The following is a 13,117-nucleotide window of genomic DNA, read 5'->3' as shown; positions in this document are numbered from 1 at the left end:
TTTTATATATATATATATATATTATTTCAGAATATTACAGGGGTACAAATGCTTTGGTTACATAAATTGCCTTTGCACTGTCTGAGTTACATATGGGTTTACCCATCCCATCCTATTCCCTCTCACCTGTTCTACCCCCAATGAATATTACTTCCATATGTGCACATAAGTTTTGATCGATTAGTACCAATTTAATGGTGAGTACATGTGGTGTTTGTTTTTCCATTCTCGTGATACTTCACTTAGAATAATGGGCTCCAACTTCATCCAGGATAACAAAAAAGGTAGTTCACCACTTTTTTATGGCTGAATAGTACTCCATGGTATACATATATCACATTTTATTAATCCACTCATGTATTGATGGGCATGTGTGTTGTTTCCCCACCTTTGCAATTGTGAATTGTGCTGCTATAAACATTTGAGTGCAGATGTCCTTTTTATAGAATGAACTGATACTTATCCTGCAGAAATTATTCCACAACACTGAGAAGGAAGGACTCCTCCCCAACACATTTTATGAAGCCAATATTACCTTGATACCAAGGCCATGAAAGGATTCAACCAAAAAAGAAAACTACAGACCAATATCCCTTGTGAATGTAGATGCAAAAATCCCCAATAAAATCCTAGCAAACCAAGTTCTGCTACTCATCAAAAGAATAATCCATCATGACCAAGTGGGCTACATCACAGAGATACAGGAATGGTTTGACATATGCAAATCTACAAATGTAATTCATCACATAAATAGAAGTAAAAACAAAGACCATATGATCTTCTCAATAGATGCAGGAAAAGCATTTGACAAAATTCAGCACCCTTTTATAAGAATGCTTAACAAAATAGGCATAGATGGGACTTACCTCAAAATGACAAAAGCCATATATGACAAACCCACAGCCAACATCATACTGAACAGGGAAAAACTGAAAGCATTCTCGCTTAGAACTGGAATCAGACAAGGCTGCCCTCTATCACTGCTTCTATTCAACATAGTGCTAGAAGTCCTAGCCAGAGCAATCAGACAAGAAAAGGAAATCAAGTGTATCCAAATGGGGGAAGAAGAGGTCAAACTATTGTTCTTTGCTGCTGATATGATCTTATATCTAGAAAACTCCAAAGATTCTGCCAAGAGACTATTGGAATTGATAAATAAATTCAGCAAAGTCTCAGGTTACAAAATCAACATACACAAATTAGTAGCATTCATATACACCAACAATAGTCAAGCTAAGAACCAAATCAAAGACTCAATACCTTTCACAATAGCAACAAAGAAAATAAAATACTTACGATCACTACTAGGTATTTTAACTAAGGATCACCTCTACAGGGAGAACAACAAAACACTGAGGAAGGAAATAGCAGAGGACATAAACAGATGGAAAACGATACGATGCTCATGGGTTGGCAGAATCAACATTGTTAAAACATCTATACTACTCAAAGTGATCTGCAGAGTCAATGCAATCCCTATTAAAATACCAACATCATTTTATGCAGATCTAGAAAAAATAATTCTGTGCTTCACATGGAACCAGAGAAGACCCTACCTGTATAGACAAAACAACCTTAAGCAAAAAGAACAAATTGGGAGGCATCAATTTACCAGACTTCAAGCTATACTAGAAAGCTAGAGTAACCAAAAGAGCATGGTTCTGGCACAAGAACAGAGACATAGTCCAATGGAAGAGGATGAGAACCCAGATATAAAACCATCCTCATATAGCCATCTGATCTTTGACAAAGCAGCCAAAAATATACACTGGGGAAAAGAATCCCTATTTAATAAATGGTGCTGGGAGAATTGGATAGCCACATGTAGAAGACTGAAACAGGATCCACATCTCTTACCACTCACAAAAATCACCTTATGATGGATAATAGACTTAAATCTAAGGCATGAAACTATAAAAATTATAGAAGAAAGTGTTGGAAAAACTCTTATAGACACCAGCCTAGGCAAAGAATTTATGAAGACCCCAAAAGCAATCACAGCAACAATAAAAATAAATAAATGGGACCTGATCAAATTAAAAAGCTTTTGCATAGCCAAGGGAACTATCATTAGAGTGAATAGATAACCTGCAGAATGGGAGAAAATATTTGCATGCTATTCATCGATAAATCTATACAGAATTCAGGAAAATCAGCAAAAAAAAAAAAAAAAATCAAACAACCCCATTAAAAAGTGGGCAAAGGACATGAACAGAAACATTTCAAAAGAAGAAAGACTAATGGTCAAGAAACATATGAAACAATGCTCAGTGTCTCTAATCATCAGGGAAATGCAAATCAAAACCACAATGAGATATCATTTAACTCCAGTGAGAATGGCTTTTATCAAAAAGTTGCAAAATAACAAATGCTGGCACAGATGTGGAGAGATAGAAACACTCATACACTGCTGGTAGGACTTTAAACTAGTACAACCTTTACAGAAAGCAATATGGAGATACCTCAAAGAACTAAAAGTAGAACTACCATTTGATCCAGCAATCCCACTACTGGGTATTTACCCAAAGGAACAAAAATGAACTGAGTTTTAAATGGAGCTCATCTCACTGTAGAGCCTTTGCTTGTTATTGACCACACATTACATTCCCTTGGTGATTGGGTTATAGGGGTTCTGGGCTAAGTTCAAGATCCAAAGTAGTGAATATCTTCTTTGATCTCTGTTGACTCTGCAGCCTGTCCATTCTCATGAAGGGCCTATTAAAGGGCAAATAAGAACTTCTCTTTGCTGTTGAAGAGTAAATGCTATAAACATGTGCTCATTCCTTTTGTGCCAGAGGGAAACGGCATAGAGGGAGTGGACCTGGCACATTGGAGTGTCTGCAGGGGGCAGCCCCTCATTTCTGATTTGGAAACAAAGAGATCTTTTTAATCATTAAATAGGTAAAGAAGTCATTTTCTTATTATTAGTAATGCATTACTTCAAACCACATCCATTTCAGCAAAAGTCAAATAGTAAAGTGATTCCCCACTCAGTCTTAATCCACCTCAGTAACGTTGCCCTGGCCACTCCATTCCCCTGAAGATCTTTGTTGAGACCTCTTCTGAGCTCCACAGAATGTACCTACTGTAGGAATTACCACCTCCCTCTTTCATTACTACTTCATATATCCTTTTTTTCTCCATCAAATCAGTTGCAAACACCTTAAAGGCATAGATCATTTCAATGTTATTTTGTACATAGGACTGGCCACTGCATGAAACTATGTATGCTCCATAAATCATGACATCATAGATCAGTAGCTTGCAAACTTTTGCAGGAGACATAATTCCCTTTGAGAATTGGTAGGGGGAGGGGCTAATTACTGTTTTAAGTTGTACGAAATTAAGCTAAATCCCAACCAAGGATGACGCCTCCCCCTTGGAGAGGCATGGACCTCAAAATAATATTCTTCTCCTTAGGCTGTATTTAAGGTGCCCCGAACTTATAAGTCTACAAATTAAATAAAATTTTTATGGTATTTATCACCAAACTAAGGAGATCTGGGGTAAGAAGGGTATTTTAGAAGTGTAATCTGTTCCGATTAAGTGATGATATTTACTGACTACAAAACAAAGATTCTTTTCCTATAATACCTCACACATTGGTATATCTTACTATAAAACTTTTGTGAGAATGATGAGTATATACAATAAAATACATGCATTTATTGCTTTCCTTTCCTGAGAAATATATATACACTGCATATTTGGGGCATTCAGTTAATCACATTGCTTGCTTACATTTGGACATTGTCTCATGCCGTAGGTTGTAACTTTTTCTACGTTAAATTCAGAGAGCAATGTTTAAAAAAATTTAAAAAAGCAAGTCATAAGAATCTGAGATTGCCAGAATGATCTGTGGATACCATGGCCTATAAAATATATGATGCTCTGTGTTTAAACAGATCTGTGTGACACAGCTTTCATTTGGATCTTCTGCTCAGTGTCCTGCCATCAGCCTTAGCCAAATATGGGATATTACAGGCATCCTGGCCTCCCAAAGGGATATGGAGAAACTGGCTCCAAGACAAGTAACTCTGCCATATGGAAAGCACATCCCTAGAGAATGCTGCTATAAATAAAGACATTCTTGTGCTTATGTCCTTTGGATCATGTCCTTCCTTTTCTTATATCTTATATTTATCTTACAGGAGCAGAAATAGAATGATGGTAGTAAATATATAGTTTTTGGAACAAAACAATCCAGATTTGAATTCTGATTTCTCCTTATTAGCTATGTAAGCTTTGAACCATTTGACTATACATCCATCCATCTAAAGACTTGATAAACATGCCACTCTGTAGTATTCTTAGCATCAGACTGCTAATGATAGAAAAATGAAGTAAGGAGACTTCCCTTTAGGAATATTCAATCAAATGGGAGAGACATACAACCAAATCATCACCCCAGTACATTATTATAAACTCTGAAAAATATTCTCGTGAAATATGTCGTACCAGGACTTCTCTAAGGTTCAGTTTTCTTGTCTTTAAAATAGGGACATGGTTACCTCACAGGGTTGTGTTGAAGACTAAATAAGGTACACTTGAAACACATTTTCTGTGTGACAGACATTGTGCTAAGTGTTAAGTTGTGGCAATTTTTACTGTAGTCTTAGCAGTTAAAACAGCCTTTAACAATGACTCTTAGTAGTTCTAGTATATTCTAATCCTCCTTTCCATTTTCACTGCCCTGCCCATATTTAGGCCCTTCTTATTTCATATTGTCAATAGCCTTCCCAAGTTCATTCTCTTTTCTCCCTGAACTGTCTTGCTTATTTCTACCAGGCTAACCTTCAAGTACTTTTGTCTTATCACTTTCTCTTTCAAATGTTTACAACTGTTACCTTTTATCTAATCTGAAGGTCAAACTCCAATGCCTAATTCTCAAGGTCCAACATTTTTGGGCTTCGCCTCACTCACTCAAACTTAGTGTTTACATTTTTTCTACTCTTATCTGACCCAACTCCTTCTCACCTTTGCTCCTGTAACTCTCCTTGCCTAGAATGTTCTACCAGTACACCACTTTACTTTCAAAATCTTACATATTCTTTAACATTCAGTTCAAATATCAATCTACCTAAACCCTCACCAGACTAATCCAGCTTGATGATAGCTACTAGTTAAGAGCCTAAGCTCCAGCCTACTAAGATAAGTTCTTTACAGCCCCATAGATGCTACTATAGTTAAGCATCATGGACCTTGGTTTTCAGGTAAGTAGACTATGGCTCATAGACACGAAATCCAACAGGCAGTAGAACCAAAATTTGATCCTGATTCTGACTCCAAAATCTAGTTTTTATAGCTCTGTAAGGCTGTCCTAATAATGAAATCCTTTGCGATGAATACTGACTGCTATCTGTATTATAAGCTACACTATTTCTTACTATTCAGGGCCTACAATAGGCAGTTAATAAATATTTAATTATTTGGTTACCTATTTACAAACTCCTCATCTATCACTGATTTTATCTAAGGATGCATCTTATATGATTAATTTACTTATATTGACATTTATATAATACATCACTTTTTAATAGATTTCATTATATAACAAAATGTTTACACTATTAAAAGCTATTAGGCATCAGGGTTGTTTTCTTTTTAATTCCTTTGGCATCAGGATTGTTTTCTTTTTTAATTCCAAGACTGGCATTTCTTGGATTTTTATTCCAGGACTGACATTTTGAGAGATATAATTTTTGAATTAACAAGAAAACAATTTAGTGCACAAACTCAGATTTGCCACCATTAATACCACTTTTGCTGATGACATTTAGAATGTTCCTTTTTTGAGGAAAGGGCCACAGCTAAATGCATGAAGATGGTTCAAATGTTGCTGAGATATCAAACGTCTGCTAAGCACAGTTAAGGAAGAACTGAACTCTTCAATCGCTTCTACGTGGTGCATCTCCACACCAAATTCATTCAGAGATGCAGAAAATAGTCATCAGACCAGTTCTACTTTTACACCTGTCACAGGCACTTACTTTAATGGACATTACTTTTATCCCCACCAATTATTTGTTAGGTCATGCTTTAGTATTAAAAGCAGTTTCCAGGATTAGTCAATATAGCCTAAAAGAGCCACTGAAGTGAAAAGAAAACAGTTCCCACCCACATCTGTGTTTTGCTTTGTAACCTGCATTTGTTCTGGCCCCTCCTCCTGTCTTTATAATACCATTGAAAGGAGGTATATAGCCCATTGTGAGCGCCATTCTACTTCTAAATTAAATCCCTAAAACCTCTTGGCTCATTATCTAAAGAGTCAGTTCCAGAATATCGGGTTTACAGTGACTGTAATTTACTTGATTTGTACCTTTCATTAAGCAATGTTATTGGAGTTTACTATACGTTTGCCAGCAAAATTGTGAGAACAGCAATAATTATTTAAAAACAAAAGTTTTGTATAATTCCCAAAAGAAGAGGCGAGTGCTGGTTGTTAAGCAAACAGCAGCTCACCATGAACAGTTTGTATCATGAACAATTGAGTTTCAGTGAGCAAATGTCCAGATACCTCAATCAGTATCGTGACCAGATGTGCAGCTTTGCTGAATGTTACTGAGTGTCCTTGATTGCTTATCTGAGCAGTACTAATTGTCAATAAGCACCGAGCAAGTCAGTGGCAAAGATTTCTAAGGCTTCTAGTGTGATCATCGGCTTTCCCTAGTACACGTTAGGAAGTAGGTAAATCTTGCAAACTGTGCCAAGAAAAGTCCTCAGGCTACCTGACAAGGTTTCAACTAGATCTTCAGGAGCAGAGATTTGTTTTACTGATAAAACTAATCCCTGTGGCAAAGCTAAATGTTCAAGGCTCCAGAGCTAAAACATCAAAAATATTTTTCCATTTGCTAATTGCAAACTGCAAACAGATCTGCTGCCGTCTCTCTCCTGAGTGGCATTTATATGTATGGAGAGAGAGGGTAGGTAGCTGTCACAGGCTCACTCTGTCCTCATCTTGCCCTTCATTGCTTTTTCCCCCTCTCCTGGCTTGCTAGAGCCACTCAAGCATGTAAAGGGATGTTTGAGGTAAAGGAGTGTTGAAGTCTCTGATGAGAAGTACTCATTCCTTTTTGTTAAAATATGAAGAATAAATTTTTCCCTTATTTCTGAGAATGGGTCATAGGATACAGGCTTTCAGGTCTATACCATGCCAGGGATGGTCAGTATTTCTCACGTAAGTTTAGTCTTGCGACATTTCAGAGAGGTACACAGGGACTGCCACAGCACAGCTTCCAATCATTAACTTTTTTACCTGTCAAAATCCATGCCCCCTCTTAAATGTTACAACTTACGGTTCAACACTTTAGTTCAGTGGTTCTCAAAATGTATTCCCTCCTGCACCCCAACCAACAATATCAGCATCGCCTGAGAATTTGTCAGAAATGAAAATTGTGAGGCCCCACACTAGAATTATTGAGACAAATTCTGGGGGTTGGTGGGACTCAGTGATCTGCATTTTGCAAGCCTTCCAGGACTTTCTAACGCAGGCTTGGTTTTGAGAATCACTGCCTTCGTCAATAATCAGGTTAGATCCCGAAGGGAAGGTGTGTGGGGTATATGGCAATTCAAAGCTTGACGGAAGAGAGTATTTCATTGCTGCATCACCTATAGCATACCAGAAACCAAGGATATAAATGTGAGATATACTGTTGATCTCTACCAGAAGCATATTGTCTCAGACAAATTAACAAAAAGCTGTATAATACATAAGGGTTATAAAACAGGCAAATACAATGTTCCATAATGGCACAGAAGAGGGCAATTCTACCTGGGAAGGTCAGAGTAGGCTTTAAAGAAGTATAAAACCCTGTAGAGACTGAAAATTTATTATGTGCCTGGCACTGCTCAAGATCTTTGTATATTTTATTTTACTCCCTAAGTATTTCCAATCTCCTCATCTTATACAAAAAGGAACAGAAGTCCAAACAGGGTTAGTACAAATGTGGAATCTCAGTACTCTTATTCCACATGACCACTTTAACTAGGTCCTGAGGACAGAGCTGTGGACATGCATGGAGGCAGTGACCAGCAACCCATGTTTGGAGAAAGACACTGTGCATGGTGAAGGTGAAGCTCCTTAGGTGGATGGGGTGGCCTGGGACGGGGGCCATGAACAAGGATCAAGTAATATTATAAAGGACCTTTGTGTGTGGACTTTTGCCCAGAGACAGTGAGAAGCAGAAGGAAAAATGTGTGCACTGGGGAACTCTTCGGTCTATACAGAAAGGGAAATCGGAAAGCAGGTGATATGTACCTCCATTCTGTTCTGTTTCTGCTGCTCAAATTGTTGACCCCTGTGGCTGAACTCTGTATTCTTTCCCCTCCAGAAATGGGTCTCACTTGTTCTGACAATACTGCAACCTGAATTCGGGGCTACCCCAAATCCAGAAGGGCCCACTGGTGTCTATTGCTTTCTTGGAATAGGTCCGTCTGTGTGGCTCAGGACCTTGAGGTTTGTGATCTCCCTGACCGGGGCTAAGGTAATGAAAGGACGGAGCCTGGACCCGGGCATGCGCTGCAACAGTTAATCAAAATGCAGTGTCCCAAATGGTGTTATCATTGGGTTTTGCTGACTTCATCTCCCAGAGGGCTTTTCCCGCTGCAAAACAATATACCTCTCTATCTCACGTTACAGATTTAAAGTTTGGTAATGTCTGGACAACTGAAGAACAGAAAAATTATTTCAGATTAGACTTAGCAACACAGAGACGTTTTTAGGTATGTGTTCAGATAAAAATTCTGAAGGCTTTTACTCTCCTCGCACCCTAGGTTGCTTAATATTACCCAACCTTATCTTCACAATAATCACAAGGTAAAGCGGTGGCCTTGGTGGTCATAGACTAGGGGTCAGAAGGACAACATTTCAATGCTTTTCATTACTTATTAGCAATGTGACCTCAAATAAATAACTTAGCCTTTGATTCTGTCATTTCATCATTATTTGTAAAAATGACTGAAAATCGTACCTTCTAAGTAGGATTGCTGCAAGTATTAAAATGGCATTTAGAATGTGAAAACATTTATCACTAAATAAAAGTTGGTTTTTGTCATTACTATTATTAGCTGGGAGTAACAATATTTTTGTTATTCAATTTAAGTCATTTTAAAATTCCATTTGAAAGGTATTAACATTAATTCAATGATTTTTAGTGAAATAACTTGGTAATATATTGTTCTATAATTCTTCTATAAGTTCTTCTTTTAACTAGCAACTTAGAACGAAAAATGTTATGTGAATAAAGGATTTCTCTCCTTTTCAAACCTGTGATTAATCCCTTCTTAGGAAGCCTGTATAATAAATCTAGACACTATTTCAATTGAAAATCAAGCAAGAAAAAATAGTATGAAAACCTCACCAAGACACCCAGAAGCCCAGGCTCATCATCATCACGACATAACTACTGAGTGTCTTTATGTACCGAGAACAATTTAGAAAATTTCCCCAGACTGCCCCAGAAGCCATAGTTTCATGACACATCTTGAATTTGCAATGGAGTTTGTGAGTTCAGAATGGCACGAAACCAGGAAATCTGGCATAAAAATGGAACTAGTGTTTAAAAACTCACCTTATCTCCTTCTTCTACGTGGCAGATTGTCTCCTCAGTTGCAGGATTAGAGACAGGAAATTTCTTGCCACTCACGGAATTATGCCATTCATTGTTTATGAAGATCTGTAGGGATGGAGAGAAAGTAGGTAAAAAGGTATTTGAATATGCAGCCAAATTTGGAAATTTTTATAAACTTAAACTAAAGCATTACAGAATGCCTAAATGATGCATATCCCTTCACCTCTCAAAATTTTTTGGCTGTTTAAGACATGTGATGTGCTCACATGTGTACGCATGCTAAAATAAAGTACACAGTGCTTTTAAATTTCACGAAGATGTGCACTCATTTCAACCCTAGAAAATGTAGACTGGAGAAAACAATCTAGAGAAGAATGATTTTACCTGCAATAGCCATGCATTAGAGGCAAGAGTGGAGGTTTAAAGGGCTTGATCTTTGTAAAACATTGCTTCTATTTTCCACTTCAATTTCTCAACATCCTCATTTTGGGCTACTGGTGATTTGGCATTGTAAGTGACTACTTTCTAACTCTTTATTTTACTGTTTTAAAGCTAGTAAAATAATTTTGCTTAAGTAAATGATTTTAAAAGAAGTTTTCTCAGAAAAAAATAATGACATGATTTCACTGGCTTTTAAAAAGCATAGGAGTTTCATTCTCTTTTTGAAAAGATTTCCTGATAATTTATTTGTCCTCAAATGACATCAGGTACTAGATTTCTCAGTGATATCTAAGACATGCAACTAAAAAAAAGAGAGAACTCTAGTAATATGCAATTCTGTCCCATGTGTACTTTAATAGAAATATTAAAAACCATCGGCATGTCATTTAAAAAGTCTCAGTTTCAACTTTTACATCACTGAATTTTTGCATTTCATTAAGCAGCCAGCTTTGATATCTCATTCACTTGTCAGTAGAGAAAAATATTTGACAAAGCCAAGTTAAGAAATACCCCTTTTGTGATAAATAAATCTATGTTCTGTTTCTGACAAAAGCTAGTATTTCTTTTGTCTCTTTCATCCCTTTATTTCTTGTGTATTCTACTTTTTCTTATCCATTATTTGAAGTCTAAAAATAAGTCCAAAATACATACATAATATGTAATCATAACTATAGTATTGGATGTTATATTACAAATTTCTGTTACATTTATGACTGGATGAACTAGATTATTTAATTTGGAATCATGGGTAGCTGATACATGTAGTTTTAAAAGAAGGGTGACATATGCACTGGGTTTATAATATATACCTTAATTCTGACACCCCTCCTTACTTGATATTTAAAGATAAGTTACTGATAGCTCAACCCTGAGGAAGAGTGTATTGAAATACTCCCTCCAGGTTTTAATAAGTTGCTATGCTAAATGCAAGTTACTTAGTTATTAAAATTTTTCCATTGATCATTATCAAGATTATACATTGCTAATCAGTTACTTATACTGTGTATATTTGACATAAACACTATGAGTGTTGAAATCAACCTATGAGTGTTCACCCACTTATTCTTTCATGTAGTGTCAAAGACATGGCTTAATATTCTGTCAAATTAATAAAATATATTACTATGTATACCTAAATGCTTACATATTATCAATTAATTATATTTTCTGTGATTTACAAGATTATTTAGACCAAAATATTTCCCTGATCTCCTATGCATCCATTGTGAAATTTGTCCATTTTTAAATAGTCATTTTTAAATGTCTGCCTTCCCTCCTAAGCTGTAGGCTCCATAAGGTCAAGGACTGTGTTTGTTTAGTTTTCTGGTTTATCCTCAGTGTCCAACACAATTCCAGCCCTCAAGTGACTTTAGCCTCAGTAAATAGTTCTTAGGTACAATTGAATGAAATAACCTACAATCCGTTGGCTACCCATAGCTATGACCCATAGCATTCTGCGCATGAGTACACTGTGATATTTGTGATTTGCTATAAAATGAGGAGGAGGAGAAGCCTCCTTGTTTGCCTTTTTGTACAAAAACAATTATCCATATAACAAAGCAGCGGCATCCTATATATTTGGAGGAGTTCAAAAGAATTGTAGTCTAGCCTGGAATTGACATGAAAGAGACGTGGGCATGCATAAAGGAATGGAGAAGGAGTCTGAAGTAGTTCAGATGAAGAGGCCAGAGGTGCAAAGATACATTTATTGGGGTATGAGAAAGATGGAAGCATCAAGAAAATCCTTTTCTCTGATAGGATAATTGAATACAGATGAAGATCATAAAATTAATCATATCACCCCTTGAGAAAAACATTGGCTTCTTAGTTCAAAATTGCAAGAAACATAAATTCAGATTTAAGTGCTGATTTAAATGTCTCTTAGAGTGAACCAGCAATTTCGCAATCAGAAACACATTTTATAGACTCCCACAGTTACTCTTAAAGAGTATTTTCTTTTATCCATCCTTAGCCCTCACTGCTTATTATTTTTCTTCCCAGGGGATGACTGGGAGAGACCTTAATCAATTTGTCCCAAACTCAGCTCGCTGTCATTTCTAGCTTTATGCTGCTCCCACCCCAAACTAAAATTCTAAAGTTTGCTCATGCAATTCTCATTCTCTCTCACTCACACACACATACAGTCTCTTTTGTCTCAATTTGTTCTATACTATTATAAAAAACCTTTCCCTGTTCTCCCTGCCACCTACCTCTGCCTAATTAAGATTTAATTTTCACTGTGTTATCATAATCTTCCCCAGCCAACACAGTTTAGATTTTGTCTACGCCCCTCCCCTCCTTAGAACACTGGTGATTCTCCATTGTCAAACTCCTCAGCATGGCAGTCAAGGAGGTTAGGGATTTTGCCCCAATGTGCTATTCCAACCTTTTGTCCTACCATCCCCTCAGTTTACCCTTTATTTCAGACTCAATCTACTGCCTCCAACACCGTGCCCTTCTTCGCTCCAGACCTTTACTCATACTGTCCTTCATACTGGAATTGCACTACTTTCTTCTACTTATACTTCAAACTCCAGCTTATAATAGGTCATCTCCTCATGAAGATTTCACCAGTTGCTCCAACTGGATTTAATCTCTTTTTTTATTTTATTATCCAACACAACATGTTAGCACCCTACTATTAAATTCCATTTATGTTCTGCTTTGTGTTAATGTTAGATATCTATATCTCAGTGCATGAAATTCTACATGAAAAACTAAAGACATTACAGTACTTGCTCCAGATTTTTTTAAGGAGTCTTTCAAAATTTGTATTAGATTTACTGTCACTTGCTGTCCTGCCTTCTCTCTGCGCTGAAGGTTGTATTACCTCCTCAGACTTTGTATCTCTAAATTAAGAGAACACAATATCATACCCAAAATTCCACCCTTCTACAGTATGATTTCACTAAAAATAAAATGAAAACAGCATACAGAATTGATTACATTCTGTTAGGCCTATGCTGAAACTTTCCAGCTCTTGCCTGAGTCTCTTATCTTTATGTCTGTGATAGTTTATGGTTTCAAGTTCTCAATATATTCTCAATACATTAAAGCTTATTTCACTCTACATAATCTCTTTTGGTGAAAGACTCATTACAGTATGT

The 13,117-nt window shown here is 36.7% G+C and overlaps 1 protein-coding gene across 1 annotated transcript in view; it reads right to left on the bottom strand.

The window, feature by feature from the left end:
• LOC105808054 (retinal dehydrogenase 1) overlaps positions 1–13,117 on the bottom strand; it is a 56,872-nt gene that overhangs the window by 33,963 nt on the left and 9,792 nt on the right. Inside the window, exon 2 of the mRNA XM_012641610.1 lies at positions 9,570–9,674. Coding sequence (XP_012497064.1) covers positions 9,570–9,674 — 105 coding nt within the window. The remainder of the gene's footprint in view (positions 1–9,569; positions 9,675–13,117) is intronic.

Source organism: Propithecus coquereli, unplaced genomic scaffold (assembly GCF_000956105.1).
Source record: "Propithecus coquereli isolate 6110/MARCELLA unplaced genomic scaffold, Pcoq_1.0 Scaffold166, whole genome shotgun sequence".
NCBI classification, from domain to species: Eukaryota; Metazoa; Chordata; class Mammalia; order Primates; family Indriidae; genus Propithecus; species Propithecus coquereli.
The sequence above is the reverse complement of the archived record's forward strand: the minus strand, read 5'-3'. Positions and strand labels throughout refer to the sequence as shown.